General features: G+C 35.9%; 1 protein-coding gene across 6 annotated transcripts in view; it reads right to left on the bottom strand.

Annotated features, from left to right (window-relative positions):
• RGS7 (regulator of G protein signaling 7) overlaps nucleotides 1–20774 on the bottom strand; it is a 256555-nt gene that overhangs the window by 96386 nt on the left and 139395 nt on the right. For all 6 annotated transcript variants that reach the window (XM_086743449.1, XM_086743450.1, XM_086743452.1 and 3 more), the window contains exon 4: nucleotides 13078–13128. In XM_086743449.1, coding sequence (XP_086599575.1) covers nucleotides 13078–13128 — 51 coding nt within the window. The remainder of the gene's footprint in view (nucleotides 1–13077; nucleotides 13129–20774) is intronic.

Genomic DNA, 20774 nt, shown 5'->3' with positions numbered 1-20774 from the left:
CTTCTACTCAGTAGTAGAATTATTATGCTATTATTTCATGTTTTCTTGTATACTGCTTGCCAGCTGCTGCTAGTACAGATCTTCCTACTTTCTTAGTCTCCAGTGGTTGGGTCTACAGCTGTGTAATCAAATTGCTTGGCTGCAAATGTTCGGTGCAGAACTATGTGATACAATCTCCACGGTACGTGACATGGAAGAATTTGCGCCAGGGAGTGTCAGCCAGGAAATGCACGTATTACGGTTCCTTCAGACATGGTGTCCTGTACGACAGCACACTTCCCTGGATGCAGCACCGCACCAGTGCTTCTCTCTTTCTTTGTCCACTCCAGGCAAGGCGCAGCTAGCCACCTGCCAGCTCCCCTGCTCCCCTCTCCATCAGCTGTCTTTGGACAGTACAGGCACAAGAGAATTTACAACAGCACACTCCAAGCATGCGATCAATGGGCACTGCCACAGACAGGTAAGTGTTTAGGGTGGAGTTTCAAAGGAGGAGACCCATGTTTAAGGCTTGGCAGATCCAGAGCATGTGAATAACTGGTGTGGTTGTTGTGTCACTTGGATTTGTGTTCAGCGAATAGCAAGAGAGGGCACAGGCTTTTTTCAGTGCACAAAACATTAGTTCCTGAAGGAACTACAGAAGATAATGTTGTTGAATCAGAGGGGCATCAGCTAACGTGGAGTTTCTGAAGTTGGGTAAGGGTAAGCAATAGGCAGCACTAAACTCTTGCTAGGATGACTGCTGGTTAAGATGAATCATGACACTTTTTTAGTCTCTAAGTCTGTTTTGATATCAGTTGCTACTACATGAACTATTAATTTTGTATCATTGCCATGCATTGCTATCATAATCACAGAACACCCACTTATGACCTGGCAGTTCAGATAATACAAAGAACATACAGGAGCAGCAGCTAGAAAAATAACTGCCTCTTTCACTGCACTCAATACAGTAAAGAAGAATACAATCCTCTTTATAACAATTTTCATACCTCCAGCAAACTGAGAGCATAGAATGCTGAAAATAATGTTTTTCTTTCAATGGGAAGAATGCTGTGCTTTTCAAGTCCAGCAGGAATTAAAAGCGTTATAAGTAAATTGGTGTTATTGAGACACACATCCGGGAAAAACACCATCAAAGCTCAGGCGGGGTAACAACAAAGAGTGTGGAGGTAGCTTTCCACAGACTAACACAGGAATGTGATTTCCCATGTGATCAGATACAGTTATCTGGGATGCACATATAAAAAAAAACCCCAAGGCAGTTATTACAAACAGGATCACTTTTAGATAATTCTCTTCATCCATTAGTTATAATTCATTTATTTGACTGGCAAGTAAAATATATTTCACTGTCCCCATCAAAATGAAGGACGAGAGAGTAAACTTTCCAAATGTTACAAAACTCCATTTTATGCCATCACATGTTCCTACTGTGATATCCCCCCGGCCTGTGCTCACTTCTCCTCCTCGCATAGGATTTACAAGGATAATTGCAGAGAACTGTCACTTCAGCTAAACTCTGCTATTAAAAATACAGAAATACTGACAGAGACTAACTAGCAAAAGTAGCTCAATGAAAACCCTTTCATAAGGGCTTTTTTTTTTTTCCCACAAAAAGAGAAGAGGTCTCAGTGAATGACCTATTTCTTCTCTAGAGGCAGAATCTAAATGTGGAAGGAAGAGATAGCACTGATGACACAACCACTGGTAAAAACTATCAAAGGCTTTAAAATAAATTGATAACATGAACAAAAGCATCTAGCTGGGTCAACATAATGGTCACTCTGTATTTTAAGGCAAGTCAAATATTAAATTGCTAAACTGTTAGCTGTAGTGTGCAATTTATCATTTAAATCACGCGCAGCATTAAATGAAAAAAAAGCTGGAAAATGTTTCCTCAAGTTTTAGAAAGGCATTGAGGAGAAATCTGGGAAAAAAAAGATTAATACAAAAGACGCCCATACAGACAATATGATAGGAACTATAATAAAGGGTAGAATTAATTAAAATAAAGATAAATGGATAAAATAAAGATAAAAGGAAGACTCAGCACTACTTTTGTTGGTGGATACAATGTCTCACAATTCCATGACTGATTCTATGTGGATTTAGTGAACACATAAGGTTAGGAAAATCTATTTAACATATCATCTTGGATTTCTGAGGGGGTCTTGGCATGGTTCCCCTAAATGTTTTCTAAAGGAATTAAGTGAATCTGGGGTAGAAAGTCATGGAAAAAGCAACAGGCAGAAAGACGGGAATAAAGGTCAGGCACAGTAGATCAGTTATCACACTTAAAGGAGTGACCACTGTAGCTGTGTTTAGCAGATTCTGAACTGTTCTGTATCATATTAAATCAACTACAGAAGGATGTGACTGATGATATACCAAAATTTGGTGAAAGTATATAATTACTGCGGTAAGCAAACAGTGAGTTGTAGAAGGACTTCAGGGTACTGATTCATTAGACGATACAACAGCAGATGGAATTGAATTTTGATAAATGCTAAAAATTTAAATAGGAACCCTCCCTCCCCAAGTTCACATGCCCAGTAAGTGGCTGCAAGTCAGCTGCTGCTGCTGCTCAAGAAAAACTAGAGTGACTACACATGATTCTGTGAAAATGTCCACTCAAATTTCAAATAGAACATAATGAATTATTAGGAAAGAAACAGAAAACAAACCAGATTATATTGGTAGTACACAGCATAGCACATCCACATCATAAATTCCAAGCAAAATTCTTGCCATTTCATCTCAAACTATATATATATATAAAAGTCATAGGAAGAAGAAGGCAGAAGACTGTAAGAGATCTATGAAGGTTTCCATACAACAAGAGATACCACAAATCAGAAAGTGGACCTTGAAGGATAGTCATTATAGCAGTCTATAAAATTATGACTAGCCAAGAGAAGGTGAATGAATAAGGAATAATAATTTGCTACTTTTCAGAACCCAAGAATTTGGAGTAAACTAATGTGATTATCAGGCAGACCCTTCAAAACAAAAAAGAAAATACATCTATAATGCTTGATCAACTTGTGTTAATATTGTCATGGGGTGCTGTAAAAGCAATGGAAGAAAGATCATTCAGGAATTATTAAACAAGAAACTGGAATAACCTGCAGGTCCTGGGATTCCCTAAGGTTCAGAAAGTCAGGAGCTGGACAGGCAAAGCAAGAGAAAACTACACCACCTTTCTCTTATGGTGCAAGTATCTTCCTAAGTATTTGTGACTGACCACTGCCAGAAACAGCTCATGGTCCAGACGGTCAGACTGTCGAATGTCTTATGCTCTTACTGATGTTGTTGTATGAAATGGACTTAATTTCCAGTATTTGGGAGCATGCATTTGATATAAACTAATTTTCCATTGCTACCTTTGTTTTTTCCTGCTGTACAGAATATTTTTGGCTTGCTAATTAAAAAAAATACAAATAACTAACCACTATTAAGCTTAAATTTGCTTGGTGTGCAGAGTCTCTTTTAATATTAAATTTTAGATCTCAATATATCTCTTGATTAATTTCTCCTCCTTGATATAGTTTTGGCATGTCAGAATATCTTCTAAATGTACCATGCAAAAACTTAAATATACCTTTTCACTTCTAATTTATTCTTAGTCTGTCATCATTACTATGGTAAAAGTTACTGTGGATAGTTGAATTACTTCTGATCTATTTCCTGTAGGCAAAAGTTTTCATCTGCTTTGGATAATTCAGAGCATATATCTGCAAAAGTTCATTAACATGAACTTTGAATCCCTGGGAATTTACAGTTGAAACTCTCTAGGTAGTTGTCTGTACATTTAGTTATGGTTTTGCTGTGAAACTGTAAGTGCCCATCCCTAACTTCCTCAAACCAGCCTACCAGAAAATATTCTTAAGTTAGGTGACAAATATATGAAGCCACCTCAATAAATAATAGTTTTTGCTTATGTTAAAAAGAAAAAAAATCAACCATTTATTATTTCTCTGAAAGACATTAACCAAAATACTTAAACTTTATTTATCCCACAGTTACTATGATATAGTAGTTTCTTATTATATTTTTGCTTCTTTATTTCATTCTAGTGATTATATTTGAAGATGTAAATAATTCCACAATTTCCACATTTATAGATCTTTGTTACCTTCCTAGTAAGTTTAACACCTATTAAAATATTAAGTTTTCCAATTTATCTAAGGTATTACCTTAAAGTAGACAGTAATTAAGAAGCAAACTTTCAAAAGCAGGTATAAATTACTTGTTATAATTTCTGCATGCCTAACTGAGGTGAATCGAGTCTTTTTATGGTTTTGATTTTTTTTCCTAATTAATTTGAGCTTCACCTTGAGAACAGTAATTTTTTATCATCTATAAAAATTAGACTCCATTGTCACTAGATATTCTATACTTTGTGGATTCAAGTGTTCCGAAGTCAAATCAGGTCTCACAGCTACAAAACCGCAGTAGACACGGCTCTTGACACCCACCCTGCCACACAAACAGTGAAAATCCAGAAAATTTGTGAAATTTAAGTAGCTGACTGAATGCAACCACTGAAATTAGAAGCAAGAAGAAACACTAGAGGAAGGACATCTGAATGGAGGAGAACATGTGAATTTGATCCAACTAGCAGCCATAAGCAAATGAGAGCTAGAGGATATTCTATGCAGTAAAATTGGGGAATGAATTATGGAGATAAAAAAGCAAGGAGAGAGGAGAAGAAAAAAGGAAGAAAAAGAGGGAATGAAATATTGAAAAATGAGAGAGTAACTAGGAAAGATTAACCTGTCCAAGATGAAATAGTAAGCAATGTCCTTTTTGTAGTAAACTAGAGCACTCAGCAGTTCAATTAATCTTGAACCATCACTATGTTCCTGTGTGGAGAGCAGCTTTTCTCTACATGTGCTGTGGGAAAACTGAAAACCTGTCCCTTTTAAGGACAATTAGTAACAAAATCAAGAGAAGATCTTACATAAACCTTGCAGTCATCAAATACTATGTACAACATGTAAATATAAAAATATTTTTGTTTACTTGCCTATAAATAGAGGTGGCAGCTGTTGGCAAGATGAAATAGGATTTCCACTACTTTTATTCAATTAAGTTGTCCAGATTTAAAATCTCACTTCCACCTACTTGCACTTTCCATTGCTACATAACACAGTTCTCTGGGAAACAAGAAAGCAGAAAGCTAATGAAGTCTCTGGACAATTATTTAGCTGCCTTTAATTAATTATGCCAGTATGAATTGGGAATCAGTAAATATTCTTCCTCCTAAACCTCCAAAACTTGGTACTATCCCAAAGGTTCAGAAAGAGGCTGTCAAACAGCAAGAAAAGCACAAAAATTCCAAGAAACTTTAGTAAAAATGAGATTAAATATTTTATTAGGAAGATCATTATAATTTAATGCAATTAATTAATGAGTTTTATTTCTAGATGTAATCAGAGTTATCCTTAAAAGAGCAAACCTTTTGTATTATTCTTCAGTTGTACTTTTGTTCTTAGCTAAGGTAACTCAATAAATATGTTTTATTGTTATTAACAAAGACAGTAACATCATAGTCTCTGACCATGCTGAATAATCAAAAAGTGGCAGATACTAGCATGGAGAGTTAAAATGCAAGCAGACGAGATGAGGAACAGATAATATTTTTGAATCAGCAGGATTTGGTATCTGAAGCCAGTTATTTTGAAAATCTGATACATCAGTAGGAAGTTAATATTGGCCTTACACACATTTGCCTTACGCTGAGATACTGGTTTCATATTCTGAGTGATAGCATCAAGGAAAAGAGATTGGTACAACACCTGGAAGGAGATAACCCAGTTTAGGAACCTGAGTTCCTTAGAAGAACAATGTAGAGGATTTTCAATTAAAAATAAGGAACAAAAATTGCCTAATTTGGCATTTTATTCTAAAAACTGATTATAAAGCTCTCCAGTATCAGTTTTGAATAGCTCATCTTATATATAGCTTTATGATGAAGATGTGTATTTTGAGGTAACTTCATGGGTAGAGATTTCAATTGTGTAATTTAGATTCCTTAGAGCCTAATTTGTTCTATGACAGAAAGGATGAAATACATTCCTTCAACTGGTGCAACAGAGCATCTGAAGTTTTTTCCAATTAAATTACTTATCCAATTTTTCAGCTTCTGTTATCTGGATCTGGTAATGGTTTTATTGTTAACTTTTTATCTGAGTAGGCTTCTTCAGACTTATTTTTCTAATCAGTATTTTGTATTCTATTCAGTACTTCTTTCTTTCTCTTCACTCAATAAGACTCAATGAAATAAAGCCCATACTGAATTCTAAAGAAAATGCTGATTATTGGTTTATTTCAATTTTGAAAATCTAACTGAGTATCAGACATTTTTTATAAACTAGCTTTCAGATTTTAGCCTGAGATATAGATGAAAGGCCATGTTACACCTAATTCTATTTTAAAAGGCATCTAGTTAAATCTTGTTTCTATTGAAGATAATGAGAAAACCTCCAGCCTTCTGTGGGGTCGGAATTTTACCTTTAATGATTAAAACAAAAGAGAAAGGAGTGGATGTCATGTAAAGGTATTACACTTACCATTGAAAATAATTCCGAGTAGAGTTTGGAGACTTTAATATTAAAGGCATGAATTATTATTTTTTTTTTAATTAAAAATATATAGCTTTGAAGGTATCACCATGGAATCAGGGCTAGTATTAAGAAAAGTGACATTTAAGAACTCTGTTGAAGGGTTATTTTTTTTTAACCCAAAGAAAGCAAACATCAATAGAGTTCTGTTTTATATAGGAAATGTGTATGACACACAAGTTATAGTTGAATTAGAATCATAGAATGATTTGGGTTGGAAGGAATCTAAAAGATCACTTAGTTCCAACTCTGCTGCTATGGGCAGGGATACCTTCCACTAGATCAGGTTGCTCAAAGCCTAAGAAGAACAAAAATAGATCTATTTTTAATTAATATGCTATTGACAATAGCAAACATGTTGGTCACAAAACAATGTTACATAACATGTATATTTTCTCATACCCATAGCAGTAATATAATTTTATTCTTACTGTTATACAGCAAATTCTGTATGTATGTTGTGATCTTTATCCATTACTCCAATGTGGACGTTAATTTATTAATTACACAGACACAATTCATTAATATTAATAGGTAATTCAAAAGTTCATAAAATTACTTTAATGATAAATAGGATTAGGTATCTAGACTAGACCTATTTTGTACCTGGCTAATATAACCTACTATACTGATCATTTTAAGATCATAACTTTCACTGTTTATTAAGTGGTTTCTAAAGGGATTTTCAGAGTTTATGATGTTGTATTATACATAAATCCTGCCATGTACAAGCATGGTGTATTAATTACTAGGATGAGAAACAAAAAACTATTTTACATAGCATCTTGTAAAATAATGCCACCTGAAGGCAACCAGGGAAGAGGAATTTATTTTAGACATGCTTAGTATGATGAAACAGGTTGTGATAGTTTGAACTATCTGCCTATGTAAAGGAAGTGATTTGCTGGCAATACCATGAACTTTTTGCATCTCTACCAGTCATAAACCCCATTTTTTTTCCCTGCAAGTGTAAAAAAAACTGTTCATTTTTAACCAGCTGCCACACTACTAAACATATCAGAAGAAATAACTACTCCTTGAAAGGAAATTGGAAATGAGCAGTAATGTAGCCTACCACTTATCTGCAAGTGAGAAAATAAACTGGCCAGCGTAGGAACATGTTAACTACCTTCAGGAGTGACTACCTGGAAATAAGGCTGCTCAAACAGTACCAGCACGTATGTAAAGAGAAAGCTCACTCTAAGCTGGACCTGCTGCTTTCTCTGCTCTTGGGAGACCTCTAACACCTGCAGTCTACGCAGGTCAACAGATTATACCGAACCGGGAAAAGCTTCAGCAGAAAAACATGAAATCCATTAAATCTGATTTATCTTGTCACAATTGAATTACATACAATACACCTCTGTTCAGCATTTCAAAAAATCTCTCTAAAGTCTTTGGGCAAATAAAATAAACTCTGCACGTGAACATTTACCATTGCAGTCCTGAAACTGCAGCACTGGCTCAAAGCTTACCAATCGCCAGACACAGGTAAGTGTCACCCCTGTTACACATAAGTAAAGGAAAACTGACCCATACATTTTTATTTTGCTTCAGTATCACAGGATTCATACTAAAGCAGTGTCTGTAATTTTTGACATTTTCTATTCCCAAGCAGGATTTGAGTTTTACTTTCTTTCTGTTCATCTGAAATTAAAGTCATCATTCCATTTAAATGTTACAGGAACCTGACAAGCTCAGATCAAATTCACCTAGTAGAAGGAAGCTAGAAAGTTATTTACACTAGAAGGTTCATGAGGTTCGCCTCATTGAACAAAATGTGCCCAAGTTTCTGTTAGTCATATGAAAAAAGTGTCTTGGCTTTCCTGGTTTTCTAGTATAAGACTTATGGTATGCGTGCAGGCAGTGCAAATCACTTTTATCAGCTTTTTTTTTTAGTTAAGTTGATAAATGGGATGCATTCTACTCTTGCTATATTTGCACAAGTTCTGATTAATTGCAAGACTGCAAATATAAGCATGACCTTTCCATTCCCTTCTTTCTTTCTTTTTGTAAGAGGCTCGTTTTTCCACTAGCAAAGTCTGGAAGAACCTCCACTTCGCCTGCAGCTGTCTGGCACTGTCTCCCAAATGGCAATGGTTTAGAACACCTTGTCTGGCTCCTGCTCTTTGCTGCTACCTTACTGCATATGTATGGAGAAAGGGGCGGAAATAACTTAGAGCTGAACAATTCTTCCAGTACACTTTCACAAACTCAAATAAAAACCCTCATATTTTTCCTCTAACCTTTTAGAGAAAGTACTGTGTATTATCAAGGTCATTATTAATACAGCAGCTGCTGGAGAGAGATTTTACTGTGAAGCAAAGGAGGTAAAGGTGGAAGAAACACAAACAGATGTTGCGCTACTGAGTCCTCACTTTTTATTGCACTGGATCAGTGACCACAGTTGACATAGCTGTTGGTGAGCATCTAGTTACAAATTAGCTACATCAGTTAAAGTGAAAAGACTATTAATGGCAAGAACTGAAGTTGAAAAATCACAGGACAGTGTCTATTTCAAGGTACAGTCTTGTTTATAGCTTACGAAGTTTGATTCAGTCAAATGTACTTGACTTTAGTGTAATTCTTGATGGCCAAGAGCAGCAGAAAACTCGTTCAACAGACTGCCAAAACGAGCTGGACCACAGCAGTCTGAATGCAAAGGCTGCGCATTCTGGAGCTGGCTGCAGTACTGTGGGTCTGCTAGAGTAACCATCTGATAATGAAGTGCCTTTGGCCAAATTCAATTGGCTTTGCAGATATGAGTAAATTAAATAAGCAACGCTCAGGAGTAAAGGCACGGTAAAGAAACAAGGGGATTATGGCTAAACATATTATCAACTCTTTAAGGTTCTTTCTGAGCCACCTAGAGAGAAATCCTCCATGGGCTGACTTAAGGATGAAATGTGTGTTTGTGAATAACACACATTTCATTATGGAAATACTTGAAAACTGACACTGTTTTTTCTCCTTAGAGACAACAGCATAATTTACCATTAGCATACTGGAACGCCGGGGAATAAAGAAAGCAAGTGCCTGCCCAAAGGGCATAAAAGAAATCAGTGCAAGAATCAAGTACAGAATTAGTGTCTTGGCAATTTCAGCTGATACCTTTAAATCAGCTCATCTACCCTTTTTGTTCTATTTTTTCCCCTAAGTATTAAAAGGACCTCTGTCTCCAATGTGGTCAATCTGGTACATTTCATGACACTAATTATCGCTTTAAAAAAGAAAAACACGATGTAGAAAAACAGAATAGATTTTCTACATTAAGAGTAATTGGTACTATCAGTGAAGAGTCAGCACTTACCCTGTAATGGTCAATTCAGCAAACACATGTCTAAGTGCCAAACCACAAGCCCTAACAATTCTGTAAACTCAGTTAATTGCTTCTTTTTGGATTGAGATCAGGCTTACTTTTATGACTTTAAACTAAAATTTACACATTAAAAATAACTCAGATTATTTCTGTTCCCTAAAATTTTACAGATGAGATGTAGGCTGAAACACAATTTTTAAGTACATATTGAAAAGCAAACAATATAACAGCAATTGTACATTGCGCACAGCTATTCTGGGCACAAGCTCTACTCCGCTCCACTGAAATAACTCTGAATCTGGTATAATTTGTTAGAATCCACCCATCATCTCCAGTTTATTTTCTTGATGGAGATTTACTGTAGCAAGCCAAAATCTTTCAAAATCTTCCACAGAAAATTATTTTCCATTTATAAAAATTGTGCAGGTTTTTTTTGACTGGCAGTTTATACTTGTAACTATTTTTTACTTGAAATTTTGTTTCCAGATAATACCTTTACACTTATTAACACAGTGAAAGCAAATGTTGCTACCAGACCTTCTCCTGCCTTTTTTTCTCTCTATCCATGAAGCAGCCTTCTGCATTCCTAATTAAACAGTATTTGGGTTGTATTCCTTATGCAAAACAAAGCAAAAAATTTTGCATTAAAAAATGTTACTTTTTTTTTCTTTTAACCTTGGAGAACAGAAGGCTCAGGTGGGACTTCATCACAGTTTTCCAGAACTTAAAGGGCAGCTACAAAGGCAGTGAAGGCTCTTTTCATAAGAAGCCACACGGATAGGACAAGAGGCAATGGGTACATATGGGGAAAGGTTTCATCTTGATATAAGAAAGAAATTTTTTACAATGAGAACAATCAATCACTGGAACAATCTCCCCAAGGACATGGTAGAGTCCCCATCACTGGAAGTGTTCAGGATGCAACTGGACAGGGTGCTAGATAATCTCATCTAGGCTCCCTTTCCCACAAAAGGCTTTCCCACCACATGATCTTTCAAGGTCCTTTCTAACTTGTACTGTTCTATTATTCTGTGAATCTGTCTACTTACCCCTTAAAAAAAAATTGCACACCTTGCTTGCACAGGTAGTTCACAGCCCTGGTAGATGAGGTGTGCAAATGGTCGTTAAATTTTTCTGGACAGATCAGAATATACTCTTAAAATATGTGAACTAAGGTCTACTTTATGTTGCTTTTTCAGGTGTGTTGCCGATATCAGAATTAGGTGGAGATGATAATTTTCAGTGGCACTATTTATTTCTGCATCACAAAATTGCATAGCTTCACAAGAACTTTGTAACTGGACCCTACAGGGGAGTTTTAAAAGACAGACACTGTAAAACCCTAACACATTGGTGAAAAGCAGACAAGATACTGGAAATCCAAATTATGGTGAGAAGAGTTCACAAAAATTTAGGACTTTTCCTCAGGAAATTCTAGATTGTCTTGTCTGGAACTATAAGAAAAAGTCACACACTTAAAAAAAATTTACAAAACAGGATATTTTTGTCATGTGAATTGCTCTTGCTCACCATCTGTCAGGTCCACTGCTATCTGGCAATTCTGAGCACTACTCGAAGGCAGCATTTAGGTCTATTATATTTCTGAAGATTTGCATCCAGTCAGCTCCAGATAGCTGACTGTGGACTAGGACTGACATGCATAAGACATTTTTTGTCATTGAGGATATCTTTTTTTCCCACCTATGTAATCTGAGAGGATAAATTGCAACTTAAATTAAATTACTAAGGTGTTCTGGTTACAAATGTTAGCAGTTTGTGTGCTTGTTTAATTTTAATTGAATATCAACACAGGGAATCATGTTTTCTATTTAGTTTAAGGTTTCTCCTATTCCAGATTTCCCAACAACCAGATAACCTGAATGACAGCCTATCCCAGTACTGCAGTTCTGGTTTGACAAATAAAGGGTAAAGTTCCATATCAAATAAACATAGAATGGCAATCTTTCAAACTCTGATAAATATAGATAGGTGAGTGCTTTGTAGCTGACAACTGAGAAATACAGCATCAAACATAAGTCTCTTGCAACCTCCAGTTTATCTTCAGGAAGCAAACATATGACACTCCGTGTTACGTTATATAAAACTGGAAGCAGTGATCTCTTTCATGTAACATATCAATAAGTTGTGAACTGGCTACTTCCAAGTATCAAATTATGTATTTATAATAGTTCTTCGTTGTTCAAGTCACAATTTTAAACATAGTGATTTCACTTTTTGCTGGAATTCCACAATGATCACACTTTCATTTCTAATATGACAGATAAACACATTTTTAATTTAAAAAAAAATTAAACAAAATAAAACATAAATTCCATTCCCAAAAGTCTGAAACAGAGAGAGGAAAAAGAAGTATTTTTGTTCATACTTAAAGAAGGAAGATTATCTTTCCGCTAACCAAAATGTAATAGGAACTTCCACAGAATATTTTATTTCTGACATTCAGCATTTTCTACTAGAAATTATGCATTTCCAGAAAATTTCTGATCATGTAACAAGGTTCCTGTAAATAAGGGAAATAAATACCAGATACACACCAAACTGCGTTTGCTGCTGGCTGCACAAGAAACCTGTGGCAGAGCTTGGAACTAAAAATTTACTTCCACGTTCCAACCCAGCTAGTCAAGCAGCGAACTGTTCTTCCTCACTGCACTGATTTTGTTTACAGTTGCTATTTAAGATGCTGTAAAATTGTCGAAACTTAAGAACAGAAATGCAGCTCTCTGTAACAATACAAGAGCACATTTTATTAATTCTATTTATTTTTTACATATTGAAAGATTCTATTAAGAAAATAGCATGTATTTATTGAACTATTTAGCATGACACTGAGTAAATTCCTTATGGAGTAGAACTTAAACTCATTTTCTACTAATTAAAGTAGTTATCATTTTCCTTCTTGGCCATCATCTTGTTTCCTGGTACCTGCTCCAATAAAATGGATAAACAAAATCCTCAGATTCTTAGCAAAGGTTTCATGCTGTCCGTTTTGCTATTGAAATTATACTGGTCAAATGCTCCCTGGCCACCCCCACTGCAACAGAAGACAAAGTCAGGTCCAATCATTTTAAAAGACAAACTAGAATCTTCAGACATGAAAAAAAGACAAATTACCTGGGTCTTCTATAGATAAGTTCTTCGTTAACCATTGAACAATGTCTGAACCTAGGAACAAAACAACAGACATTTTAAGATTAGTTAGTTTTCTCATCGTATTCTTCAGTTCCCTAGGCCAATTAATATTGTTCTACCATGCAAGAGAGATCTATTGTTGCTCAGTTGGTCTAGTTAAAATTAGATAATTCTAATTTTTGTTGTTTCTTTTTTGTAGTATTATTTTAGCGAAGAAAAATACCACTCACTTCTTTCTTTATACCAAGACTCATAAAATAGAATAGAAGTGTATTAAGGGTACAATAATAGCCTGCATTTCAAAAATTACATTACTGCAAAATTTACACAGAAAACCAAACACTTTATTAAGTTAATACTAAGTTTTCCCCACCTTCCAAATTACTTTACAAATGAAGCTTAGAAAATGCAAATGCAACACACGTTGTGATTATGCAATATATGGAGAATATGCTACAAGCCGTGCTGGAGGCTTAACAACCTCCTTGGGACTAATACATGGCATTATGAACTCCTCTTAGGAGCTGCAGTTTGTGTCGAATTTTACCTTCTGATTTTATCATCTTTAACTATCACTTCTGCTGTAGTAACTTTCAACCTATCCCATTGGCTTCCAGTGAAAGCATATTCAGTTACCTAACTGTGTATTACCAATGTTTCAAACTCTGCCTCGTGGCTAAGCTCTTGACAAAATTCGTTTTCCGCCTGGTGCTAAAGCTCTTTCCTTACCACTCTTGTCTCTCTTCTTCTGTATCCCTTCATTTACTGCCTATCCATTTATTTCTATTTAATTTCCTGTCCTTATTTTAAGGTCCCATGTTATTGCTCATCTCTTAACACCTTTAACACTAGATTCACTGCTGTCTTCATATTGAGTATCCTTCCAACTCCAACTCCTAATTCCTAACCCCATCTGCTCCACTTTTGAAAACTTTCCTATAGTGACACACTATCAGGAATCCTCAGTCCTAGGCTCCTGGCATCACATTTGCATACGTGGTCTACACATCAGAATTTTCACCTTCATATGTTACACTGTCTTCTGGCTTATTACAAATAACAGTGGGAAATGGGATTTCTTGACAATTGCATCATCTGATTCTGAAAGATCATTACTGATCTATTCACATGTTACATGGATGCCATTCCCCTGGTACCCAAAAGCCTGAACAGCAGTTTAAGCCAGATATCACATTTGAACACTCTGATGATTTCAGCTGCATGACTTCAATGACAAAAGCCCAGACGAATAAATATTATCATGAACATTCTCCTTCTAGTGTGAAGGCTATTCAAGTAAAACAAAGTTGCAAGTAATTTGTCATATCACAAGTGAGAAATGTATCAGTTCATATTCCTTTGGGAGATCTTGTGGCCAACTCTAGTCCTAAAAATAATAATGAAGATATTATCTTGTATAGTTTGCTGTCTGGTTTTTTTTTTTTAGCTGCTACTCTTAATGTCTAATCAACAAAATGATTTAATTTGATCATTCCTGTGCCCTTTTCTAAGGTTGATTACTTATGCAAATCTGTTTCTAAAAGTAAAACCATTACTATAATTTCTCATCTCAGGAAAAGAACAAGGCAGCAAAATAGGTGAATGCTGTACAGGAAAACAATATTTCCTTTGAGTCGTAGCTTTGAAAACATGGTGACCAGTAAATTCATGTCATTTTTCATACCCCATACTTCACATCTACAGGAATTATGATCCAAAAAGTAGGATGAAAAAGATGACAGACTTCATTATTTGTAAATAAGAACTAGTAAGATAAAACATCTTTAACCTTCAAACCTGAATCTCTTATCACCAGGAATTTATCAAAAAAGACAAGTAAGATGATATAAATTTTATGGACGTCATTACCTTGGTATTGGACTCTCCAGAAAAGTAAAACTTCAGCAATCCAAAAGAGAAAATGTTTGCTGTATCAGAAAGGTACTCAGTTTTTGTGCTAGTCACTGACAATGTGCTATAACAAAGACCCAGTAATAACATTTTCAAAGTAGATTCTCAAGCTAAGTTCTCCAAATCTCCTTGCCTCTTGTCCAGAGGGCAGCTAAAACGCAAGCTGGCTATTAGATCTGTAAGGTGCAGAAGACTGAAGTTAAATTGCCAACTGAATTTTGAAATCCCAGAAGAACTCTCAATTATCATGGCAATTTCTATAGCAAATACAACTGGACAAGGCAAAGGGATAATTTGTAATGATAAAGCTAGCGCAAGCAGAAAACATTTGAAAAAATATTTTTTTAGACTCAGAGCCTGACAGTCAACAATCAGATTCCTTATATGCATGCTAGTATCTATCCAGATAAAGGCAATAAAATTCGTAAGACCTTATTCAAGTCCAAAAATATGAGAGACTTTCAACTTCTTTAAAGAAAGGCAAAAATATGTCTACATTAGTATACAAACAAAAAAGATTCAAGCATGTTCTTTGTAAAATGTACTTGCTGAAAATTCCACAGGTCATTAATTTTAAATGAAATGGTCCAAAAATAACAGTTGCTGAAGCCATCACAGCATCTTAAGAAAATATTTTTGAGGAAAGTGCATGCTCTAAACTCTGCAATGCTAATTTCCAAGTCAAAGCCATAAAGGCCAGGACAATGCTAAGGTTAGATTTCAAGAACAAACCCCTTATTTTAGACAAATCTTCACAGAGTGCATTTCAAAAAGGTGTTGATTCTGAACTATAGAAAATTTCATGGGAATTATAGATACATTTTTTTGCAATGAATAGATGCAATGAGCCATATAAGCTTTCATCTGACAACAAAAAGATATGATAGTAGTTCTACAAAAGAAAATAAAAATTCAAAATGCTCTATCTTTTTCAAAACTCAAAACCATGTTTAGCTGAAGAAGATTCAAGTTGCAGGAAAGTATATTTTATTAATCATAACTGCAAACCATGAGACCACTAAGAAACTTAATTCAATGATTTCTTATTTCAAAAGGAGACAAATTCAACCTTGCAAAAAATACTCTTTTATTAACATCTTCGTTTAGTAACTAAAATCTATTCTTTTTTTTCCACTTGTAGACCTCAGAGTATTTACAGATTACGAAGAGAGACAGGGACATGGGAAGCTCCCCTGCATTACTGATACTGAGAGAGCTTTGCTGTTGACAATCCAGCAAACACATCCAGATAAATCTTCTTCAAGACTTTTGCCATCTAAACTCTCAAGAGTGGCATAATCATGAAGATATTTGCGCTGCGCTGTGAAAATGGACCTGTTGGGTGGGTGCTTGTTTGCGCAAAGGCAGCAGCAGATCATCCAGGAGCTCCCTTGAGGGAGCCCCTTGGTCGGCTGGGTCACCTTCAGTGCTTCACCACCCACTCAGTTTTGAAAACCTATGCAGGGCAACTCACAGTACAGAAAACTTAATAAACATTACTCTAGGAAGTACCAGTTTCTAAATTTAAGACAAGACTGTTACTAAATTAGCAAGGAAAGAGCACTACAAAGAGCACTACATTTCCAATCTTCCTTTTTTTTTTTTTTTTTTTCATTGAGAGAGGAGGGAATTGTGTCATTTAGACTTTCATCTTCAACACCATTGCTTTGTGACACTACTTCATGGCGATATATCAGGAAATTAAGTTTAATTACTGATACACACTTCAAAATCCTTGGTCATCAGTGCCTGAAAAAAAAATATAACGTGCAATTTCATTTCTCACCACTGATTCAGATGTTGGAAACACTAAAACTGGATCAGATGAGCAAGGAGAGACTAGGTCAGTAGCCTATCAGGTTCTCAACACTAGCTGTTTTCTCACAAAAATGGCTCTCTAATGGAGAGTTGGACTCTGCGAGAAAAGATTTTCACTGATTTTCAACAAGACAAGATGATCTGCATTCTCTCTGAAGTTTTCACAGTCAAAACTATGCCACTCTGTTGTATCAGCAAGGATATTTTACAAATTTTTTCTTTCTCTGAGAAGGATAGTTTGTATATGAACGCATGAATACATCTGAAAGAAATCACATACCACGTATTTCAGGGCAGAAGATGAGAGGGAAGAAAAGCAATGGCTATATTATCTTTTAATATACTTATGGAAAAACATATTTGGATCCATACTGGATTATTCAGCTTTTTTTTTCCCCTACATTTATTACAGCTGAGCAAAGAGAAGGTGTGCATCACTTGATAGTGCTGTGCACAGAAAGGTGAGAGATAGAAGGGTGTGGGTTGCAGTAGTGCTTGAAGGAACAACGATTATGGCTCTAGGCAGTTCTAAACTGCATTGGATTTCATCTAACAGAAAACGTGTTCAGAGGTGCTTTGATTGTCCATTTCTTAGTTTCAGAAGTAAGCTGATAACAGATGTTTTAAATGGTAAAAAGGGAAGAAAAGGGAAATGACACAAAAGCTGTGTAACTAAATTTGGATTTATTTCATAATAATTTAAATGCTTTCTATCTTGTATTTTTATTTAACAGTTTTCTCTTTCTTTTCTCTATTCTTTTGGATTAATGTAAGATAAATTTATAGACCTCATCTGGTATAATTATTTTCCATGAGTGGCAACAGGGATGAAACTGTGATAATTTGAATACATTGCTGACTGCATTTACATATAAAACCTACTGACCTTTGCTATTTAAATGAGCTTACTTTTAAAAGAAACACTCCATTGATCAAAGGGCAGTTTGATTAGGGAAATTTGCATCTCAACTTTCACACACTGATTTCTGGCACTTGCTTTTTAAAATTATTGATGAGAACAAATGCATAAACTTACTCTTTTCACTTATTGTAATTGGAGGTGTACCACCCATTTGTTTGAGTTCCCTTACACCTCAGGGAAGCTTGTACCCAGCTGCAGATTTTAAAATCTCACCTGAATAATACTAACTGTGCAGACAATATGAGATATTTTAATGAAACTACTCAAGCACAAAAGTAATTACAGTTTTCTAGTTTTAATGCAATATAAGCTGCAATGTACCTTTTTTTTTCAAGTGAAGATGGACACAGGAATTTGCAGAAATAAAACCTTCAAATGAATGATCCTACTGCTTTTGAATTGGGTCCTTTCATTCTACACTATAAGCAATCCCCAAAAATCCTCAAACCTAAAAGGACAGAAAGGATCCGTACTTCTGGCTAGCATAACCCTGTGAAGAACAATGTGTTGCTTGATATTGTTAAATTACTGAATCTCTCCTTCCAAGAGGAAAATTCATCTACTTTCACATTGTGAAAGAGCTAATACAGGATGCGAAAAATCTCTTCCACTGCTACACCTGCATGAAATCACTCAACAGTGCTGACCAACAAATTCCAGTAATGTAAATTCTGCAGTCACACTCTATCTCATAACCAAGGTTCAGAACAGAAATCAGATTCATAAAGACTTAAAGGGTAATTAATCATGGCTGTGTATCTGTGCACACTTTTTATCCTAAAAGTCCCAATTAACACAGGCTCCTGCCTTCTCTAGCGAAAGGAACTGCTGCTTCATTCCAGCAACATTTATCTCTAAAGCTTCTCAAAAGACATCCTCTACTTAGATCTCTTCAGCAGCCACAAGTTACTGTTTTACAGATGACACTAGCTGTGCATAATTGGCAATATACCAGTAACCACAGATGGGACCCCTGTAATCCCAAGGCTGTTATAATAAGCACTAGAGCTTAGCATCTTGCTGAAGAACATGGCTTCATGCTAAACATTTTCAAGAGAGGAGTGATGCTGTTTAGAAAAACTAAGTGGTATGAAAACCCAACACAGCATTTCTATTGTAAAGGAATTTTTATGCTTTTCTTCAAAATGATGTAAAGCCATGCAAATTTGTTTGACTATAATAAAATACCAGTGTTCAGGTGACATGGATAAAGAAAAGACTATTTTGTACATTCCCCGACAACAAAATCTTACAACTTCTTTTATTTAAAAAGTATTTGCAGGGAAAAACAACAGGAAATACAGGTGGAATTCTGAATGCTATAAGGTGACCATGAAGAAATTTCATTTATAAGCAATCTTTATCTCCAAATAGGAAAAAAAAACACCACTTAATTTTTAAATACTGTATGCATACTCCAAGCAAAACTTCTAAAGTCTCAGATGAGCAAGGAGCCCAGAGGCTTATCAGTGAGATCTACTTGATTTCCTGTCCATCAGAAATCTTAAATAATGGTAAAAGAAGATTAGAAGCTAAGCGACTTTCAGTTTCCCTTATCATTATGACCTGCCCTTCTTCTCCTCTCAATAAATTCCCCTCTTCACCCTTCAAACACATGCAAACACATTTGGTACTATTTAAGGGAGAAATAGCCAAGAATTCAGCAGCTCATCATGTCCTCCTTCCCTCATTACCATTGGGAACCCTCTAGCTAAACCTCATCCTCCAAATAGTTACGGATCCAACTCCAAGAGGAGAGCAGGAACCGTGCAACACCAAGCATAACTGTGTCTATGCTCTTCCCATCACTAGTGCGTACTGTGTAAATCAATGGTAATGAAGCTGTTCTGCAATATCAGTGTCCCACCTTGTAGGTGAGTGCTTAGCCACCAGCCTAAAGAACAATTTTTTCTGTCTCTATCAGTGATAATGCAACTTCTTTATACAAAGAATGAGAAACTCCACATGGAACATAACAGTCTCTACTGCCTGCTGATTATATTCCCTAAAGCATGAGGCAACTTAGACCAAATTTCTGCTCAGACACAAATGGTTTCAGACATTGGTACCTGAATGTCTCCACTTCAGTCTTTAGACATTATCACAGAATCATAGAATGGTTAGAGTTGGAAGGGACCTTTAAAGGCCATCTAGTGCAACCGCCCTGCAAGGAGCAGGGACATCTCCAGTCAGATCAGGTTGCTCAGAGCCTCATCCAACCTGGCCTTGGATGTTTCCAGGGATGGGGCATCCACCACCTCTCTGGGAAACCTGTTCTAGTGTTCTACCACCCTCACTGTAAAAAATTTTTTCCTAATATCTAATCTAAATCTATCTCCCTCTATCTATTATGATCAGGGCCCCTTTTAATGACTTTTGCTGGAGCTGTAACACTTTTGGTTTAAGTAGTTTTTGAGATAACAGCAGAAAATAAATTATTTGCTACATTGCAGAACATCTATGTGGAGAGTTGAGCACCTGGAGTCCCCTCCCTATTGTGATATCCATGAATGAAATTTTTATGAAATTTACATGAATGAGTTTTTATGAAGTTTTCCATTAGGCAAGGACAATGAATATTTTGTGAAACAGAATCTTACTTGAGCAAGCCAAGTTATAAACAATGCATATCCTGCTAACGACTATACCCTTGAAGAGAAACAGAGAGACTGATTAAAAAAAAAATCTTGCCCCAGAAGGTGCCAAAAACTGGATGGTTGTCAAAGGAGCTGGAAGTAAGCAAGGATCTGCATGGGAAAGGGAGAACCAATATAAGCAAAGAATAACATGGCAGACATGGCCCTGAAAGAGCAGGATGATGCCATAAATCTGCCAGAAGAAACTCCAAGGGAGGCTCAAGGAGAGCAGACCTGCTAGAGAAGCTCAAGTAGATAATCAGGGATGTGGAGCATGAAAACATTTCTTAAACCAAGGGGATGTCTATCCTTGCAGGTGCATAACAGTGATAAAAGCTGTGAATGGTCAACAAATTTCCACTAATTAGTGTCCTTAAGGTGAATTCTCTCAT

This window comes from Chlamydotis macqueenii, chromosome 3 (genome assembly GCF_036417535.1).
Source record: "Chlamydotis macqueenii isolate bChlMac1 chromosome 3, bChlMac1.mat, whole genome shotgun sequence".
NCBI classification, from domain to species: domain Eukaryota; kingdom Metazoa; phylum Chordata; class Aves; order Otidiformes; family Otididae; genus Chlamydotis; species Chlamydotis macqueenii.
Note: the sequence above shows the minus strand (reverse complement) of the source record. Positions and strands in the feature narration are given on the sequence as shown.